Source organism: Gavialis gangeticus, unplaced genomic scaffold (assembly GCF_001723915.1).
Source record: "Gavialis gangeticus isolate Ggan-Ray unplaced genomic scaffold, GavGan_comp1, whole genome shotgun sequence".
NCBI classification, from domain to species: Eukaryota; Metazoa; Chordata; order Crocodylia; family Gavialidae; genus Gavialis; species Gavialis gangeticus.
In genome coordinates, this window is record NW_017729004.1 from 41462147 (window position 1) to 41483860 (window position 21714).

At 44.5% G+C, this 21714-nt stretch overlaps 1 protein-coding gene and 1 long non-coding RNA gene across 2 annotated transcripts in view; one reads left to right on the forward strand and one right to left on the reverse strand.

The window, feature by feature from the left end:
• Positions 1-623: 623 nt before the first annotated feature.
• Positions 624-16798, reverse strand: MSRB2 (methionine sulfoxide reductase B2). The gene is made up of 5 exons (XM_019507960.1): positions 16733-16798; positions 16097-16258; positions 14953-15029; positions 2155-2302; positions 624-1011 (listed from the first exon to the last, which is right to left on the reverse strand). The coding sequence occupies exons 1-5, from the start codon at positions 16796-16798 to the stop codon at positions 904-906; spliced, it is 561 nt and encodes a 186-aa protein (XP_019363505.1). The 3' UTR covers positions 624-903.
• Positions 16799-17059: 261 nt separating this feature from the next.
• The window catches only part of LOC109291323, a 6274-nt gene continuing 1619 nt past the window's right edge, over positions 17060-21714 (forward strand). The window contains exons 1-2 of the long non-coding RNA XR_002095814.1: positions 17060-17270; positions 20722-20729. This is a non-coding gene — a long non-coding RNA (uncharacterized LOC109291323). The remainder of the gene's footprint in view (positions 17271-20721; positions 20730-21714) is intronic.

The following is a 21714-nucleotide window of genomic DNA, read 5'->3' on the forward strand; positions in this document are numbered from 1 at the left end:
CAAATAAACTAAAATCTAAATTTGAAGCTGGGAAAAATAGCAAGGTTAATCAGTGCTGTATACTTTGTTTATATCCCTGAAGAGAGCTGGGTGGCATGGCAAAACAGAAGGTGGTGTAGGACTTTTTATCCCCAAATGCCCGCAGATCTCTCCCTGTGACTCCCCAGCCTCACTCAAATCTGGAAGAATACATGTTAGAATCCCACGCCCTTTTGCTTCTCTTATGCCAGAATGGGATCACAGGGAAGGAGGAAAGGCAATTACATTTTGGGCTTGCATTGCACCATTTCAGAGCTTTTCTGTGAGCAGTAGGTCCCGGAAATGCGAAGTCACTGATTTGATTAAAAGCATCTCAGATATGGACAAACTTATTAGTATTTTTGTATAATTTTTTCTTCCTTTTTAGCACGATGTGATGATCTCATCATAAGGAAGCAAAAATTCTAATGCTGCAATGCAACTATACATAGGAAAATCCAGGCCACAACTACTTTGATCTATTTTAAAAGGTAATGTATAGGTTTATATTAAGAATGGAGCAAAACCATTTTGCAGAAATCATTTTATTTCAACAACATGAAGTTCAACTGAGTATTTAATAAAGTATTTAATAAAGTAAAGTATTTAATGAAGTATTTAATAAAAACTACTTTTATAAGAATTAGTCAAACCTAATTCATTGCATCAACTACTTAAAACTAAATTAAACAACACAATGTAAATTTTGGGCTAGAAATCACAATAACTATATTTTTATCAACATCTGCAATATTTCTGAAACAAAAGTGCAGTAGCATCGAGGGCCCCATAGTGCAGTCTTCTTTGGCACTTAACACTGCATCTTCTCCACAATGCACAAGAAAAGCCATGGTACTTTCAATGCACAGGTTGCAAAGATCTGTCTTACTGGCCTGAACTTGGTTTAAAAGATAATGCCACACTGTTGATACAGAATCTCTGACCAGAAGGTCTAGGACCATCATCAAACACATGGCCAAGATGGGCATCACACTGCAACAGAAAAACAATTTTAATCATTATCTTCTTGGACACCGATATCTATGAAATCAGACACTACCTTGCTTTCTACACTGCTGTTCCACAGCTATGGGCAAGACTGACCACTCAAGGAGAACCCCCCCCTTCAAACTACCCAACATTTCCTTGAGAAAGGGATGTCTTTACTCAGAGAATAAAGAAACCAGTACAAGATTCATAGAAAAAATGGTAAGTACTCAAGCTGCAATACAAGGTTCTTAAAGGAAGTCAGCTTTTCCACATTAGCAGTAACACACAGTGAAATGCACTCCCTAGAGCAGTGGTCTCCAAACTTTTTTGATCGCGCACTCCTATCAGTAAAAAAATTTTGAGCACGCACCCCAATATATGTATATTTATATAAATATACATCTAAATAGAAGTTCTAATATTTTCTTCCCGTACCCCAATGGATCATCTTGCGCATGCACGCACCCCACTTTGGAGACCACTGCCTTAGAGCACCTATTCCTTCTGCTATTTTATTTGGTGCAGATGAGGCCTATTGCTGTAGCACCATGCACACAACGTTCTTGACCCCTCCATGGCAATAATCTGTCCATCCTCTTGTTAATGCTTCTGGTACTGGAGAGGACCTAGGTCTGACACAGTGTGCTCCAGAACCAAGATATACATGTAACAGTTCTCTGCTATTTCTCTAGAAATTTTTCCTTCTGTGCCAGTCCCCTCCTTCACAGGCAAGATGTTCCCTCAGCAATTTTTTTTTTTATGTTACTGTTAGATCTTGTCTCATGTCTCTGTATTCCAATGTTTGAGAAAAAAAAACATCTCTGTGGTATAGCTGCCCTCCCCGGTACCTCTGGACAGATCTACTTGCTAACCATGTGGATGCAAAAAGTACATTTGTAAAATTATATAAATGCATAAATAAAATCCAGGGCAAACACTTTCAAAAGCACCTAGGTCACTTATGAAATTAAGTCCAGTTGACCTTCAATAGGATTTTGGCTCCTGTATCACAAGTGGTTTTGAAAATTTAACCTATTAACCCTATATGTTGTTATATGTTTAAACATGCATGTGGCGATAGAAAGATGAAGAAAGGAGAAAATATTTAAAAGATAATTCTGTGTAGTCTCCAAGGTATATCTATACCTGATTACAAAGGACCTCCGTGCTGGCTGATCCCAATGAGTTATCTGGACGCTTCATGATATTGGTATTGCTTTCATTTCTGCCACATGTTCCATAGGCCTCAGAAAATGAAGGCCATCCAGTGCCAGAATCGTACTTCTTTTCTGAACTATTAAAGATAGCAAATCTTGTTATTCAATAAAGAAATGTTTCATGGGCATCTTAATTGTTTCTAATAGGAAAAGAGGCTTTCCCTTTCACCCCCTATCTTTCCCCTTTCCACTTTTAAACATTTAGCCTCTGGCTCAGTAGAAATCCTTCCCAGTGCACCACTGCTTCTCTGAGCTTTTTCACCAAATAGATTTCCTGATCCTTCTCCAGAAAGGATTCTTCCTCCTTGCTGATGGCACTGAAAACCCACGATTCTGTAGAAAGCCATTTTCAAGCTCTAAATGGTTGAACACATAGGGTAAAGTCTACTGAGAGGTCATAGTGCCATGCCTTGTTCACTACGGTACAGCCTCAAAAGAGATTTTGTTTTTATTACTGAAAATACAATAATAATAGAGACTCATTAGTTTGACCTGGCAAACCAGGTTCACATGTCACAGCAACTACTGCTTGAAGCAACACAAGTGACAAGCTGCCACTAAATATTTGCTTTGTGGATCAGAGCTTGGCTCATTGCACCAATCGAATGGAAACTTTCTACAATACGATGACGCACTGCTCCTGAGTGGTGGCAACTGGTACCATACAGAGAAATACTCCCTCATTGATAGGCAACAACTGCAAAAAATGATAGCTGAAATAGGTAAGAGACTAGGAAAGGCCTTCAATCATACTTTGCTTAAAAGGTGCCATTCAAGGAAAATTCAAAGGAAATTATGTTTAAATTATGTCAAAGGTAACATAAATCAGTATAGTCAGAGTAAAAACTGAAGATTTGATATTAGATGCAGATACAGAACAGCAAGTCACAGAAAGTGCACAACATTTACGATGAACTACAATTTGTTTGTTTCAGTATAGATTCCTTTCCAGATCAGTTTTCAACTCAAGGCACACAAGGAGAAAATGCTATTGTTATTATAAAGGATTGCCAGTGTTCTTTTTAACACGTATTGTAAAATATGAACAAAATAACAGTTTGAGACAAGTGGCAAATGAAAAGACACCTAAAAGTTCCTTCCCTTATAAATAATGCAAGATTGAACCATGACCATAATTCAGAATTGGTCTTTTTCTCAGGACAAGTGATTTACACACTGTGGCAAAAAATCAAGACAAAGGCACCACTATGCTAAATCTGCTGGGGAAGAAATCCCAAGGGTCTCCCACCCAGGTTTATATTCCTTGATCCCAGCCCTCTCTGCTCCCTGAAATCAATGCTCATAGTGACACCTTGTGGTAAAGGGAATTCCTAACACCACTGAAGGCAGCGTCAACAGCAATTTAAAGTATACTTAAGTAAGATAAATAGACAGACGATGGTGGGACATGAAAGACGCGGTGAAGAAAAATCTGTAAGTCTTATTTCAGTGCATCTCAGAAAGACAAACTGATGAATATCTGATGTAACAAGTGTGCAAAAAGCACAGCGTTTGCTTTAATGCAAGACAAAATGTAGCACTACAGATCTGATGGCAGATAAACACAAATAATCTGAGTGGTGTATGTTTTGTAAATAATTGTAGAAGTCTTTTTTATGAGCAATACAACTTTTGCAAGTAATAGAGATACCGTTAGCAGAGGAATGGCGGAGAGATCATCTTCCTAAGGGCTGCTGCTCATTGCATTACACTGACTAGGCCACAAGGTGTAATTAAACATTAGTTTCAGGCTTGCCACAGATGCACCATGTCTGCCTCCAAACACACAGGCATCTCAGGAGTCTGCTACCTGCCAGGACCTACCACAGAGAGACTCACTGCCTCCCCATCCCCTTCTTGCCTTCTGGCAGCAAAGCTAGGGACATTACACATAAACCAATTTAAGTGATCAGACACTGGTTTACACCTGTAACAGAACAGATGTTCAGTGCACATAAATCAGTTTGAGAAGGCTGAAACAAAGTCAAGATAAACCTGGTTGAATGTAGTATCAGACTTAACTGATTTGGGTCAAACCAGTTTATGCAATGTCTGTCCCAGATCCCTTGCTGGTTTAAGATAAACCAGACTCCCCCAGCATCCTGACACGCTCTCTGGGCTAGGAGGAGCTCTCTGCTCCACAGCAGGGCTCACCCCTCCCCCTCTGCTCCCTGGCTGCAGCTCCAGCAGTCTCTGCAGGCTTCTGCTCCCCACCTGCCCGCCCCACTCTTTGCTAAGCAGGCATTCCCCCATCCCTCACAGACACCTCTCAGCATTAGCTAGCAGACCACATACTGTACTGGCTACCTCCAAGCTGGACAAAGACAGGACAGGTAGCTGGTAATGTCCATTTGTTGTTTTTTTAATGGGGTGGAGTTGTTTTCTTAACACTGAGTTGGGTGCGATAAACTTTCCCTGCTGCGTTGCAGGAGGGGGAGTTCCCCTCCCTAATCAGAGCCCCCTGTGGCCATGCCCCACATCAGCTCAGCTCTGTGGAAGGGAAAGGAGGGCTGCTCTAGTGTCCCTGGCTTCTAGCCTGAGCCACAGCAGGCATGTGACTGCATTTCCTCAGTCCAGAGAGAACATCTGTCCAGTTACAAACCAGTTCAGCCTAGCCAGGTTAGACTAACCTGGAAAGACTGAATCAATTCAGGCTCAGGCTTTTTGAATATCTGTCCTAGCCTAATGCTTCAGCCAAGCTAGTTCTGTCTGTTAGCTGGCCCAGGAATTGCCTGCTTTGTCCCAAAAGGGGCATAAGCTGTACAGAAGTAAATACAGCCTGCACACTGCCCACAGAGGTAGTCAGGTGGCTACTGGTCCTGTCCTTTCCATCCAGAAAGATCTCCTGCATGATCCAGGGCAGTGGTTTTCAAACTTCCTGACATTACAGTACCCCTTCATATCACTTTTGCTGTGGAACCCCCACCCCGGCTGTATAGGTTGTATGAAGTGATGCAGATCCAGGCAACCCAGCTTGGCAAAGGGGTCATACCACCTCCTGGCCCACTCTGCCATTATCCCTAATCTCTTTGCAGAAACCCCAAACCAGGTTCCACAGAACACAGTTTAAAAATCACCAGTCTAGGGCAAAGGCTTGGAGACAATACAGGGGAACAGCCACATGGACAATCTCTGAGGAATCGCCTGAGCCAACATGGCAATCCAGTTACAATATCTGAAGTTAATTAACACCTATCTGTGCTTCTCCTTTTGGCCTGTTATATTTCTAAAACACAGGAGTAAGTTTTACATATTGACACATTTCCCTCCACTCCCAGCCCCACCCCCGGTCCATGAAAGATCAAGAAACAACCATATTCCTTATATAGTTCAATGACTGGCTTTCTTCAACTTCACTGACTGGCTTTCCTGCATGCATACCAGCCTCTGGCTTCTTTACCATCCATCCAGGAACAGCATACACCAACTGCCGATGCTTCCTCAACCTGACAAAGGGTATTTAACCCCAAAAGCTTGCTAAGAAGAATTTTTCCAGCTATTTGAGTTGGTCTAATAAACCAACTAATAAAATATCAGATTTACCCAAAGAACCTTGTCTAACTATATTCCTTTACATTTATCCCCCTGATAATTTACACAGAAGGACAGTCTGCAAGGACTCTATCTAAAACCAACTGAAGTCTTTTCATTATAGCTCCACTTCAGTCTGGGATCTATCTTCAAAAGTCTAATGGCTAAGCTTACCATAGATGTTTTCTGTTGTTAAAGGATTAGCCTTCTGGGCTACTAAATTAGCTCTAAATAGAGACTGTCCCTATGAGATTTACTAACAGGCATGTCACAGATCCCCTACAGTCTAGAACCCACGTAAATATGGCTGCTCAAGGTCAGATTTGTCCTTTGAAGTATTTCAGCCAAGAATTTATAAATAGACTTTCCCTAAACGTATGTGTTAGATCAGCCTTCAGTATGCCATACTTCTAGCACATGTAATTTGCTTTGATCATTACTTTAGCCATCCTGGATACAGTCCAGATAATTCTTAAAAAGTGCTTTTTGCTGTATGAGCCTCAGCTGTAGGTTTATGGTTCATTGAAGGTTTGAGCTTTCTTTAAAGCTCCATAATTTGTTATCTATGGATTAAGGTCTTTGTTCCATGTATTTCTAACTTTCTCCAATGAACATTTGGTAGCAGAAATGACTGAGAGACAGAAAGAGAGAGAGAGAAGGGTATTTGAGGAGGCAAAAGAGTAAGGATATTTGTTTTTATCCTCAGCTAATATTCCTGTGCATTTGAACAGTTCAGTAAAAATACTGCTAACCTGAAGTTCTTGTTGCTGACTGCTCAGCTCTGAACACAGTGAATTATTTTCCTATCAAATATTGATTTTTGTGTTAGGATTGTGTAGATTCTTCCTAAAATAGCTGATTTATGGGGGGAGGTGGGGGAGGGAGAAATCTATGAATTTTCCAGTCTCAAAACGTAGGTTTTTGCAATTTTTCCCTCCACAGAAATGTGTCAAGGCCTAATATTTCTGACAGCCATACCCATGCTTTTCTAGGATAGTGTACTGTGAAGTCATGTACCCCTTTACTGCAACAAGAGTAGCAGTCTAGCATAAATGCAATTTACACAAAAGCAATTTACACAATTCTCTTCAATGCTGACCTACATTCATGCTTGCCTGTCTTTATCTAACATCCGGCATCACAGTCTCTTAACGTAAAGGAACAATTCTTATACAACTGGGAAACTTAAAAATCTTCCTTGATGAGTTAGCAGGGATCACTTTTTTAGACCTGTTTTAAGCTTTTCATTTTGTCTGTACAGAGTTTTGCAGGAGATTCTGAAAACATTTTTTTAAAACAATTTATCAGAAATCATCTGAAAAGGCACAAAAGTTTAAGCCAAATGTTTGCTTGTATTACATGGATTTCCACACTCATGCAAAAGAGAATTTAGTCTGCTCCCGATTATTAAGATCTCTCATTTATTGATGTGTGCAAGTTCATTTTCACCATGGCCTTTTTTAAAATGTATTTACTACACAAATGTAATATTCCCTTAATTTCCCATCTGAAGGTCTAGTCTGCAATGTGTTTTAAAACATTTATGAATAAGACATGACTTCATCCTCATCCCAATATAGCTTTAGTGAGAAATATAAAAAGGCTTCTGACTAGGGTCAGGATTCAAAAAAGAATTTATGAAAGCTAGTTGCTTTGTAGGTGAAATGTGTGCACCTTTTCTCCAATGTGTAATTCAGCAACATTCTGCATCCATGTTCTGGCATGTAGGCAAGAACGGACCACACATTTGAAGATGCTGTTACTGCTCCAGCTTAGCATGTCCTCCATTTTGAATCAGATGGGAGTGCTAACATACGCATCCCCCCTTAGGGAGTCTGGGATTCACAAACTGGGTGTTCCTGTGCCAAAATCTGCTGAGGGGTCCTACTCTGTTGGTGAACTTTTGTAGTAAATTGTTATTAGATAAAATGCAGACCAGGGCTCCCTCATCTCTGAGCCTATAGAGTCAGGCTCCCTTGGGCAGGCTTGGTTTCTCTTTGACCCCATGAATCTTGCACTCATGCTTCCACTGAACCTGCTGCAACAGAAGGGGTGGAAGATGTTTCCAGTCCTGCTTAGTCCAGAGCCCACTGGTTAAGGCACTTTTATAGGAAGTGGGAGTTGTAGACTCAAGCCACCTCAGGCTGGAAAAGATAAGCACCCTAACCACTGAACTATTGTGCAAAAGGTGGGTTATCACTGCCCAGAGAGGGTTTTCACCAACCTAACTCCAGGAGAAAGGCTGAGTCCCAGATACAACCATTTCTGCACTTCCTGTCAGGCAGTTCATGCATCCCCTGTGCTGGCTACCATGACCCCTGATCAGGAGGTGCTTATACATTCTCAGTCAAGCTACAATGATCCAGGATGCAGAACCCATTCTTTAAAATTTCACTTCTAGTTGCATTTACTTGAATGGGCATTGAAACACTGCACAGCATTCCCACGAATAGGCACCTTTATGGACCTGGGCCCATGTCCAAAATACTCTCTTCTCGTTCATTTACACAGAGTAGAACACAACCTGCACATACTGCCCTGTGGCACTCTCTTTGCTCAAACCCTGATTTTCACAAAGTTGCAGTGTGCAATATTAGCAGAGGGGAACAGCTGGCGCACTTGTGGCCAGATTTTCAAAGGTTAAGGTATCTAGGTGCCTAAAGATGCAGATGTGCACCTAGTGGGATTCTTCAAAGCACCTACACAGGTTTAAGCACCTAAGATCCATTTATTTAGCAAGACTCAAGCACCAAGACTGCTTGAGTGTATCCAACAATGCCACTACGCATCAATCTGCAACTTTCTAATGGAAAACCCAGACTGTTGGTCTAGGATGGACTAAAGCTGAAATGCTGCTGCCTGTAGAGGACCATGGTCCTGGGCATGACTGCTCAACTGAACAGCAAGCTCAGTGCTACACAGCCTTAGGGACCATATTTTCCCACCTTCCATCCTGGCTCTCTAAGGATCAAGCTCTTAGTGCCACTATTTTTTCCCTCCTGGTGCAGTTGTTCCCAATCTATTCCTGTAACGACTCACGTCCAGGCTCACAATCCCATTACTGAGACCACTACAAATGAATTTCTGTGGGACTCACCACTCCATCCATTTGGTGTTGCAATCTCCAGTTTGGGGATTATTTCTCTTTGGCAAATCTGAACACTTGGAGAAACAGTGGAGACCCTCAGTGAGTGATTAGTAACAGCAAACATTCACCACAAGTAGGAACAACTGCACTGAATCAGACCAGTGTTCTCTTTAATGTAATTTCTACCATGGCAGGCAAACCGCTTTCGGAGGTACAGAAATTCTGCTGTAGGCAGTTATGGACAGCCTACCCACAGGGAAAATGTATTTCTTACTCCAGTTCATTGGAGGCTTCTTTGTTCCTGGACATACAAGGATTTCTATCCCCTATAAGACACCTGGATGTGTTTTAATTCTTGCCATTATAAATCTGGATATTCTTGATGTCCTTATCAACATCCACTCCTTTTCTCAATCCCACTAAGTTGCTTTTTTCAGGAAATGAGTTCACTGAACTAATTATGTATTATGCAAAAAATACTTGATTTTCTGTCATTCTGTCATTTGTCAGTTTTATTCAGTGGCTCCTTGTTTATCCATTTTGGAAAAGGGTAAATAGTGATGTTTAATGAAGCAGGTCTGCACCATTCAGCCTGGCATATATTTTTACCAAGCCTCCTCCTACTAACCCCTAAGGTAAACAATCTCAGTATCTACAACCTCTCCTTGTGAAAATTTGTCCATGTCTCTAATCACTCTTGTTGTCTACCTTGGAATCACATTAGCAGTAACTATACCAGAGTACAACAGCTCAACCTATTTCTACGTGTAGTCTCTGCAGCCAGGCCTTTTCCCCAGCTGTAATGCAGCCTCCCACTTTGTTTTTTTAAAATATGTTTTCAGCATCTTGAGTTAAGACTGATGCTTGAATTTGTCTAATAAATTGGGAAGTACATTTGAATGACAGAATATTTGTCATTAACAACCTGAGTGTGGCATTCTATTTATGTGGACATGACTCCAACAATAATCCTGCAAGTAAAATTCATTAGGTTTGTTCCGCTTCTTTTCTTGTATTACCAGTACATTTGAAATAAATGAAAACACCCATCCGTATCTGCAGTATAACAGAATCCTTAAAGGCTGCATTGAGGACCCTAATTCATCTTTTCTAGATACTTCATAATACCCTAATGACAACCTTCTCAGTATCAAGAACAAGCTGGGCATGTCTACACATTCATTAATGCGCTGTAGTTACTGGGCATGATGTTTAGTACTTGTATTACCAAATCCTAAATCAATGTGCAGTGACTGACATTACTGCGCAGTAGTGCCAGTGCATGCCTTTGAAGTAACACTAATGCACAGTAAACTAATAGAAGCAGTAAAGCACGAAGTTCCCAAAATACCTCAACATAACTCTTAATCAGAGCCCCACCTTTCATGAACATCTATGGAATGTTGCTAAAAACACAAAAGCATGAATTAACCTTGTGCATAAACTGGCCGGAACAACACAGGGAGTAAATGCAACCACACTTCGAATGGCCACTCTAGCACTTGTTTTCTCTGAAGCAGAATATTGTTCCCCAGTCTGGAACAAAAGCATGCACACAAAGATTGTTAATACACAGTTAAATGCAGCTATGTGTATTATATCAGGAACGCTAAAAAGTATGCCATTGCCATGGCTTCCAGTCCTAGTGAACATTGCTCCCCCACAGCTCTGCCACGATGCCGCATGCTTGAGAGAATACCATAACGCCATCAGTAACCCTAGCCTCCCAATCAACCAGGACATCACTACCCCACCACCAGATAGGCTCAAATTTAGAAAACCCTTCTGGAAATATGCCAAGAAGCTCTATGATGATAACAAGAGCACCGAAGAACAATGGAGGGAAGCCTGGGAAAATACCAACTTGCTGCAGAAATACATTGTCAGCAACCCTACAATTCCCCAGCCAGGATTTGACCTACCAAGAAAGATTTGGCCCTCCCTGAGTTGCATCCAGACACTTCACAGAAAATGGGGATACCTACTCCATGAATAAAGAATCAAAAAGAGTCCAAGTCGCAATTGTGGTGCGATTTTTCAAACTGTGCAACACATTGTGAACAACTGCCCAATTAGATCACTGAATGGCTATCTAAAAATCAATCCATGCACCTACCCCTGAAGCACCCAAACGGTTATCATAGATATTAATCTATGAATTTTGTAATCCTAAAGCATCATAGAAAAGAAGAGCACATATTAACGCAGCTTTTGCCATGACACGCTAATGCGCAGTAGAATTAGTCTACTGAGCATTTAGCATCTCGTGTAGACGCGCCTACCTTCTCCCATTATTCAGAGAACTGACTGATTCCATTCAGTTTCTTTTTCTCTAGTCTTATGCCCCTAACTTCTCTCTTCTTTCTGATCTCTGCTGAAAACATATTTCCTCTCCAAAGGGTGCAAAATGAACTGTGCTCAGAGTTGGATTAAGACAGAGACACTACAAGCATTTGTAGAAGCCTTAGCTATGGGACTCTCAGTTTTTATTTTATAAACATAGGTTTCTTGCCCTCTTAGTTGCAAAGCATCTTGAAAAAGTGACACATGTAAACAATGTAGTAATATCTGCCTGGGTCTGAAGAAGTTTCAAACAACAGCTCTAAATGCTGTGAACAGCCCAATTAATCTCATTGAAGTGTTCACCAATGTGGCCTCAGCCAATAAAGTATTCAGCAGTCTTTACTGTGGACTCAAGAAAGATGTGAACAAACTGAAGCATCCAGTGGAGAGCAACAAAAATTATTAAAGGTATGGAAAACATGATTTATGAGGAAAAGCTGAAAGAACTGGAATTATTTAGTCTGGAGCAGGAGGAAGGATTTGGTAACAGTCTTAAAATACCTGAAGGGTTTTTATACAGATGATGGAGATATATTATCTGTTGTCCTGTCTCCTGTGGCCACAAGAAGCAATGGTCTTAAATTGCAGCAAGGGAAATTTAGGTTGGTGTGGCAGGGCCACTTTAAGGTGCCGGCCACTTTAAGGGCAGAAAAACAGGTAGCAGCCAGGTGCCTGATTAGGGCAGCCATTTTGGTCCAGTGAGATAAGCTAGGCTACAGTTTGCTGCAGGAGGAAGGAGGTAACATCAGGCTGAAAGGCCGCTCTGGGAATATAAGGAGGTAAGGGCAGGGGCGGAGGTGACCCCTTGTCCTGGGTAAGATGTAAAACTGCACCCTGCCGGGGAAGGGTAGTCTGGTGGGGCTCCTAGTGGTATGGGAGCCCCCAGGAAATACCAGGCCAGTTACCTCCCTGGTGAAAGTTGGGTTGGGGCACCTTTATAACCCCAACCCCGCATCCCTGGTGGTATCCTAATGAGCAGGGGGAGCCCAGGCTCGTTAAGGAGCCCCAAGGCAGAGCTCAGGCTGGAGAAGGGGGCCGCACACAAGCATCAGGGGAAAGCCTAGGGGCGTGAGTGAGACTCCAAGTGAGAGGGGCAACTATCAGACAGACCCTGGAAGTGTGGGTCAGTGAGGAGGCCCAGTGGAGGCGTAGTGACCCAGCGAGGGGCCAGGAGCAAAATATGCCTCCAGTTGTAGAATCGCTCAGTCAACACTCAGGTGAGGGTAGCAGGAGATACCCAACAGACTGCGCCGGGGCTGACCAAGGTGAGGAGAGCTAAGCCGAAAGCTGGGTGAGGCCGGGCAGGATGAGTGTGGCCCTAAGAGAGCACAGTATGAAAGAGGCTGGGTGAGAGCCAGAAGAGTGAGCGGGACCCTGGTGAGAGAGTGGTGGTGTGTGAGTGGCCCTCCGGGGCTGTAGAGAAGAGCTACAACTGCGTGCCTAGTTTGCTCCAGTCATAGGCCAGAGAAATAACACACACGGAGTAACATCTACAAGGCATGGGCCCATGGAAGGGAGGCTGGAGTGGATATTAGGCCCTTGTAAGCAGGTCAAGTAATGGGTAGCCTCCAGCCTTAGTAACAACTCTCATATTTTTCCATCAAGGCGTGGCAGGAAAGTGAAGTCCCAGGAGCAGGGTGGCTGGCAGAGACCTGACAAGGAGGCCACCCTGTTACAGTTGGACATTAAGAAGAACTTTCTCAAAATGAAGTTGGTTAAACTTTTCAACACGCTACCTAGAGAGACTACAGAAACTCCATCCTTGGATGTTTTTATTAGCAGCTTAGACAAAAATTTAGCTGGGATGGTTTAATCAGGGATAATTCTGCCTTGAACAGGGTCCTGGGTTAGATGACCTCCTCCTGACATCCCTTCCAGTCCTGCTTTTCTCTAATTTTGATATTGGCTAAACAAGAGGACTCTGCAGAGAATCATAGAAAAATAGGGTTGGAAGGGAACTCAGGAGGTCATCTAGTCCAATCCCCTGCTCAAAGTAGACCCAACTAGATAATTCCAGCCAGGGCTTTGTCAAGCTGGGCCTTAAACCTCCAAGGATGGAGATTCCACAACCTCTCATTGCTCCTTGTTCTGTCACCTGCCATTACTGAGAACAATCTAGCTCCATCCTCTTTAGAACCACCCTTCAGGTAGTTAAAGGCTGCTATCAATTCCCCTCTCAGCCTTCTCTTCTGAAGGCTAAATATGCTCAGTTCCCTCCACCTCTCCTCATGAGTCATGTGCCTCAGCCCCCCTCATCATTTTCGCTGCCCTCCACTGGACTCTATCCAATTTGTCAACAACCTTTCTAGTGGGGGACCAAAACTGAACACAGTATTCCTGATGTGGCCTCACCAATGCTGAATCGAGGGAAATAATCTCTTCCCTTGAGCTGGTGGCAACATACCTACTAATGCAGCCCAGTATGCTGTTAGCCTTTTTGGCAACAAGGGCACACTGTTGGCTCTCATTCAGCTTACTGTCCACTGTAACCTGCAGGTCCTTTTCTGTAGAGCTGCTGCCCAGACAGACAACCCCCAGCCTATAGCAGTACACAGGATTTTTCTGTCCTAAATGCAGGACTTTGCACTTGTCCTTGTTGAAGCTCATGAGATTCCTTTTGGCTCAATCCTCCAGTTTGTCTAGGTCACTCTAAATCCTAGCCCTACCCTCCAGCATATCTACTATTCCCCCCAGCTTAGTGTCATCCACAAACTTGCTGAGGGTGCACTCCATCCCATCTTCCAGACTGTTAATGAAGACACTGAATAAAACTGGCCCCAAAACCGACCCCTGGGGCACTCCATTTGATACCAGCTGCCAAGCAGACATTGACCCATTGATCTCTACTGTCTGAGTCTGACTATCCAGTCAACTTTCTATCCACCTTACAGTCCATTCATCCAACCCATACTTCCTTAACTTGCTTGCAAGAATGCTGTGGGAGGCTATATCAAAAGCCTTGCTAAAGTCAAGGTATACCACATCCACTGCATTCCCTGCATCCACAGAGCCAGTCATATCATAGAAGACAATCAGGTTGGTAAGGCATGACTTGCCCGTTGTGAATCCATACTGAATGCATATTTTTGGCCTACCCTCTACAGACGACAAACTCTGGTAACTAGCATAAGCCCTGGGAACTCCCTACTGGTACTATCCCCACCTCTCCAGACAGAACTCTTGATGCTGCCCATAAGGAAAGGAGGAGGAATACTGTTACTGCTCCAGGTGAAGAAAGAAGTAGGCTTAAACCTGCTGCATTTGCCGCTATGGAATGTGAGGAAGCCCCTATCACCATCTCTCCTCATGAGGGGGCAGGGTCATAGTTAAAAAGTAAAACCAAGATGCAAATAAAGAATGAATGTCATGATATGCCTAAGGCCCCCGAGGGCCTTCGGCTGACCATGGCTGTGCCCCATTTTTACACTAATTATAACTCACCTGAGCACAACACACTGGTTCAACTTGTTTTGAACTATGCCACAAGCCTCTTGGCCAGTGGCCACAATTTTTTTTGTTTGTAATGTACTAGGCCCACTGTTGGCAGACAGATGAACAGTAAGAACTTTTTTGAGCATCTTAAAAGATCTTCACCTATAATCTATGCTACCACCACCATCTTGGAAATCTCATTAACAGTGTTTAGCTTGCTGGCATCAAAGGGTTTTTCTATGGCATTTTTCCTATTAAGTATTTCAGTGTACCTCCTGTCAGTGTGTAAACCGGTCAGGACAGCCATATGCATTGAAATGTCAAGATTCTTACCTGAAGAGTGGGGCATTACAGCAGACACAGTGGTACATCCCTGGCTCAGTGTTATTCAGATAGATTCCACTAAATGGCTAAAAATAAAAAAGTATTAACAACTTTTAAACAAACAACATCTCAAACAAACATGCAGGAACCAGATTTAAAACAAGAGAAAAGCATAAAAGGTGGCTTCCTGGGGGAGGAAGGGGGGCAGCTTTAAAGAATAAACATCATCAGTGAAGGGAAGCCATTGCCTTCAGAGCTTCCCTGCTACAGTCAAATGTGTAAATCATCCAGCTACTAGGTAACTAGGGCAAAAGTCATGACCTTCTGGAAGCATGTGAAGTGTGTAACATCCCACTGAGCAAGTCACTTATATTGGGTTCCACTACTTCAAAGCCCGCTACAAGCTAACACACAGCCCACCCGGGAGGCCTGGAACTGTGATCCTTATTTTAGAGATAAGGATCCAGATACAGGTTACACTGGTTTGTGCAGTAGCACATAGCAAGTCAGGCCATGTGAAGCTCAGGGCTCCCAGTTTTAGCAGTCTTGAGCTCTACCAAACCACACAGCCTCTCAGTTACAGAATGAAATCCAGCATGGTGACATGGGGAGAATGTAATCTTGCATGGAAGGAGTCAACAGGTTCTCAGCTGGCTGATCTGGATGGAGTATAAAAGGGGAAGAGGATGTAAAGAAGGCTACTCTGTGGGAAAAAGGTGTTCTTTCCTCTTCCAGCTGGCAGGGCTGGAAAGGGCCCTGTGATCATCAGCCTGTGGTCTGAGTCGATTTGTTCAGGTTCTGAGTTTTGATTTTGGAAATAAACCAAGACCAGGAGGAGGTGGAGGAAGTAAGATGTAGCTCTGACATTTATTTTTCCAGTTCACATGTGCAGGAGTTAAAAAGATGTACAAGACCAATGGCCTGTCTAGTCCAGCTTTCTGTCCCTAACAGTGGCCAAATTTATAAATTCTTCAGATGCAGAGAGAAAAATCTTACAGCTGGCAGCTGTGTGAACAGTAGCCCCCAGAGAAAAGTTTTTTTTTTTCTTAATCCGCCAATCCATAAAATGGTTTAATCCCTGAAGCATGAACACAAATGACATATTTTTCCTACCATTTCCTCCCCCTGGAAAGGCATTCAATCTCTTCCTTACCAGTTCAGTTCCTTTTTCTCTTGTGACATAGAACTGCTCTGGAGTCAATTTTTTTTGCCAGTTGGTGGCAATGGCTGTTTCATCATATCTAGTCAGTGACCCTGCACCTTTAATTGGAAGGGGGAAAAAGCAACAACATAAGATTTGTATCTTTAAATATATCTATTCTTTTTTTACAACCAGAATCTGTTGCTCACTTTCAACCTCAACATCACACTGAAATTCACATTGCCCAAACAAAACCCAAATAAACTGAATACTGAGGGGTTTATATGGGGATATTCATAGGAAAGGAAAGCAGTGTTGGAAAGTGAATACCAAGCATAACCACAGGAAAAGCCGGGGCTGTGCTGTGGAGCGAGAACTTCATGCTTGCTTCCATCCTGTCATAGAAAGGTAGGGCTGGAAGGGACCGCTGGACATCATCTAGTTCAACCCCTTATATTCTAGGGTTGTGACTGCAGTCTCTGCATTTGTTTTCCTGTGCAGAGTCTACCCAAATTGGAGTCTGCGTAACTAGGGGTTCCATGACCCTCCATCAGAGCACCATTATCTCAGCCCACCACTCTGGCTAAGATCAGCATAACGGTATCTTAAGCGCTACTCCGCAGTTGCTCCTTCTTTATCCCTGTGTACCCATGCAGAATTGGGAATGTGAACCTCATAAACCAGAGCCAAAGCTGGCATAGATTTTAGGCTCATTTGCAGACCATCAAAGCTAAAGGGATCATAAAAGATCTTACTGAAACCCCAGCAGGAGTGGTGCTGAAACATCCCAGATATGTTGTCCTCAGAGCAGCTGCTTCCAATGCTTTATTCAGAGAAGGAAATAGTCAGCAACTGTTAGTGACAGTCAGTGATTGGAAACAGGAAACAGTCAGCGACAGTCAGTGATTGGGTAGAACCAGTGTATCTAGGGGGGCTGTTGTGTATTTGAAGGGGCAAGCTTCATTCCTTTAATGATAAAGGAATGAAGCTTGCCCCTTCAAATACACAACAGCCCCCCTAGATACACTGGGTCTACCCAGTTACTGTCAAGTATCAAACCTTCTGTCTGGTATCAAACCCGCAAGCAGGATCACAGAGAATCTAACCAAAAACAAAATAAAACTAGACTATCAGGCATATGGCATAATGTGGATTCTGGCCAGGCTATGGTACTGACCTCACATTAGTACACTGAGATGATCTCCCCCATCAGTGGACAGAAGGCAAATGTCTATCCTTACCCTCCTGGATCTCACTGCAGCATTCAACACTGTCTATCATAACATACTACTATCCTACCTGGGAGATGGAGGGTGTCCTGAGGAAAGCACTAAAATGGTTTTATATCTTCTGTCCAAAGATATGACATGGGAAACTGCACTCCCACTACTAGATGCTTCATTTGTGGAGTTGCACAAGGATCAACTCTCTCCTTCAGCCCCATTCAGGTTCTACAGGGAGCCACTAGGTGAACAGATCAGATGACATGGACTCCAGCACCAACAACATACTCTAACTACACTTTAGTACACAGACCATACCATTGCCACAGACACAGTGTTTGGACAAGATAAACTCATAAATTAAGATCAGATGAATCCTAGCAAAACAGAGATAGAGATAAAAAAGTGAAGTATATTTTGAAGTACAAACAAACCTCTGGCTGAAGATGCATACGGACAGATGCCAATTCAGTCCATAGTTTACAGGTGTTTCAGGATTCTTGCTGGCACTAGGCTCCCACAGCACACATCTACGGCACTGTAGCAACACTTTAGGCAATGTAGCGCCAGCAGGCAAAAATTGATGCTACAGCTATAGCATATCACTACAGCAATGTAGTGCCTAAAATAACTATGTGCTGTACTTCCTAAAGGAAGTACTAATTGATGGAGCAGTAACAACGGCGCAGTAGGGGCACGTGTAGATACACCTACAAAGCAGCACCAGCAAGCAATGCTATCATCTTTAACTAACTAGCACAATAGTTGGCAACATTTTCTGGCAGCAGCAGTTCCGAGATCCACTTGTGCTAGAACCTGGCTGCCACTTCTCCCCACCACCTAGCCATGACATAGCATGGGCAAAGCCACCCACCACTTGCTGCCTAGGTGCAGCACGGCATATGCAACGTCCCCTGCTGCCAAACACCACTGAAGTGCCAGTTCTGCAGGCCAGATCCAATGGCACCATGGGCCAGATCCAGCTTGCAGACTGGACTGTAGGCTGTTGATCTCTGAGCTAACAGACTCCCTCTCGTCCTATCAGATAATAACCAAGCCCAAGTTATACATGTCTTTATCATCTCCTGTCTAGACTATAGCAATTCAATACAGTTGGGCAGGAAACAAGTACTCAAGGAGCTCCAACTAGCACAGAAGAGTGTATCATGTCCCCACTGTAGCAAGTTGCTCCAGGTTCTTCATCCCTGCCTTTCACACTACACCAGTGGCTCTCAACCTTATTAGGCTCATGGCACCCCTCAGAAAATGTCAGCTCTTCGTTTTTACACATTTTTGACCATGGAAAAATAATACAGCAATTTTTCTATTGCAAAGAACTCAGCATAATCATATTTACACACCTAACAGCATGCCATGGCACCTGGTTGAGAATCACTGCTCTATACTGACTTCCTGCAGAATACAGAGTTAAGTTACAAGATCTTGCTCCTAGTCTACAACATTCCCAAATGGGCTGTGGCTAACACAGAGATTTAGAGGTAGCTCAAAGCCCCAGGATGAGAACTGTGGTCAAAGCACAGTGGAACTTTCCATCCTAAAGGTATGTAGGTCTTGTTTGGAGCTCTCCCAAAGGCCAGCAGAACAAGTGCTCACAAGAACTAAGGACCATCATAAACCTTACCACCTTCATTCCCTGTATGAAGCCACTTTTCTCTAATCTGACTTCCCAGACACAGACCCACAACAGTTTGTACACAAAAAACCAAAACCAACTCCTTACTGGAACAAAACACAAAACCTGTTCATATCTTCCATTCTTTTGATAGTGTTACAGTGATACTGTCACCATGATGGTCCAGCAGACATGTGAGAGGCAAGGATTCTTGTTGGTGCTAGCTTTTATTGGACCAATTGTATGGCTGGTATAAACATAGGAATCATAGGCCTAAAGGTACTGTGATACCTGAAAGCTTGCCTGTATCTATATCAATGATACACTTGGTCCAACAGAAGATTTTCACCCATAAGAATTCCAACCCTGTACATACAAATTCTTCTGCCGAGGGAGAGGACAAGAGATAGCGAACTGCATGTGACAATGGTAGTCACATCACTGAATAAAGTAGTGAAAGGTGATGAGATGCTACAGCAATGAGTGGTACAGTATTTATTGACTGTAGCATCTCACAGCCATAGTTATGGAGCATGGCCTAACAGTATCAGGCACTGTGCAAAGAACCTAAAGAGAAGAGCAGAGAAGAACAAAGCCACACTTTCCAAACTTGCTGGAGAATGTTACCAGCTCACCAGGCAAGAATCTCAGCTGTACCAGTCCATCTCCCTTGTCCTGCATGTAGATCTGCCATCAAAATCTGGCTGCTCCTAATCATAAATGTGCTTGGAACAGCTGCCCAAGCTCATCCATGGGTTAGAAATCACACAAGTACAGAGGAGATAGATCAGGGGTGTCCAACCTTTTTGAATGTGGGGCCGGATCATGAACTTTTTATCAGCCAGTGGGCTGGCAGGAGCAGGCACTTGCACAGCCTGTCCAGTCTGGCTGTGGTCTGGGGATGCAGGGGTCAAAGGGTGCCGCCTGACCCCGCCGTGTCCTCCCTGCCACCTGGGTGGCCTTGAGGATGCTCCCACACCTGTGTGCCCGGGTTCAGCAGCCAGGGGGACGTGGGGACTCTACAGGGGGGTGCGGATGTGCAGGGACACCCCTCTGCTCCCTCTCCCCTGGGGCAGCCCAAGCCTGAGCCCAAGCAGCAGGGGTCCCTCCCTCCCTCCCCAGGGCCCACAACTCACCACCCCCAGCACGATGTCTGCGGGTGCGGGGGGATGCGGGGAGGCGGGAGCAGTGCTGGCTTCCCGCCCCAACCGCCACAGCAGCAGCACTCCCGCAGGCCCGGCTGCAGCATCCCTCCGCACTAGCATCTGCGCCCCCTTTGCCCGCCTGCTGCACCATGACCTGCTTTAGCCCACGTGGCCAACGGGGACCAGCACAGGGCGGGTCCGGCATGGAAATGAGGAAGGGACGGGCAGGGCTAGGAACAGAAACCCTGCTATGTGGGAGAGGGGAGGAGCTGGCATGCAAATTAGGAAGGGAGGGGTGGGACGAGGAAGGGACACTGTGAAACGAGGGGGGAGGGGAGGAGCGGCACTGTGTCGGCAACGTCAAGCTGACGCAGTGCGTGTGGGAACCCTGTCCCTTCCCCAGCTCTTCAGCAGCCATTAGGAATCTGCTGAGGGGCTGGGGGAGGGACAAGGGGTGGGAACGAAAGTAAACTGTTTACTTTCGTTTCCCATTGCAGCACCGTGGGCCTCAGAAAATGGCTTGGTGGGCCGCATGGCGGCCCGCGGGCCATATGTTGGACAAGCCTGAGATAGATGGTAGAGAAAACCTGAGCACAGTCCAGTGACTCATCCCTCAGACAGGGAGAAAGAGTCAAGAGTACTGAGTCACAAAAGCATCAAGTACCAATTCCCCTGAACATATTATTGGTGAGAAATAAAAAAGTGTCGGCATGGCTGCTCACAAACTGAAGGTCTCATTCTCAGATATGTATTGAAGCATTGAAGTGTTTGGTTCTGCATCATTTATGAAGTTGATCAGCTACAATTGGCTGTGGAAAAAAGCCATGGATGAACAGAATGTCTTAGAAATATTATTGCTTCCCCTGCTTGGCAGCAGTCTGGGAGTTGAGGCAGTGACCCCGTTAGTACACTTGGAACCATTCGCTGCTGCATATGGAACAGTGACCGCAGAACCTGACGGATAAATAGCGATCAACAGCAGAGGATTGGTGTTTTATAGATGCATGCTCCATAGATGGCACTGATCACCCATTACTGATTAACTTTTACAAAGGGATTAATAATCTAAATAGCCTTTGGACTCAGTCAGTGTCATTAAAGTGACTCAGGACTGAAGGCTCTAGGAATGGGATGCAGGGCAGATGGCGAGTCCACATCACAAAAGACATTTCCCATGGTACCCAGTGTAGAGGGCAGGAGGCCCAGTGTTAAACCAGGTGTGGCCAACCCGTGACACGGGCAACCCCTGTATGTGCCACGAGGCAGGTCAGGGAGGGGAGCTGCAGCACAGTGGCAGATAGGGCGCAGAGCAGCAAGATCAGGCAGGGGAAGTGGGTGGGGGTGGCATGGGGGAGGATGAGGGGCTAATCTGCAGCCCAAGAGGCAGGTTCTTGCTGTGCTAAACAGCCTCTCCAGGCTAGGACTGGGCCAGGCTGGGACAGCCCTGGAGGGGGTCGGGCAGGTGAGGCCAAGGAAGCAGGGCTGCAAATGCAGAGCGGTTTCTCGGGCCCTCAGCGAACCAGGCCCTGGCGCTCTCCAGGGGCTACCTGGCAGGGTGGGGAGCTGGGCCAGCAGCTCCTGTTTGCCAAGGAGAGGGGCGGCACCCAGCGCCGGCTCCAGGGGCCCAGG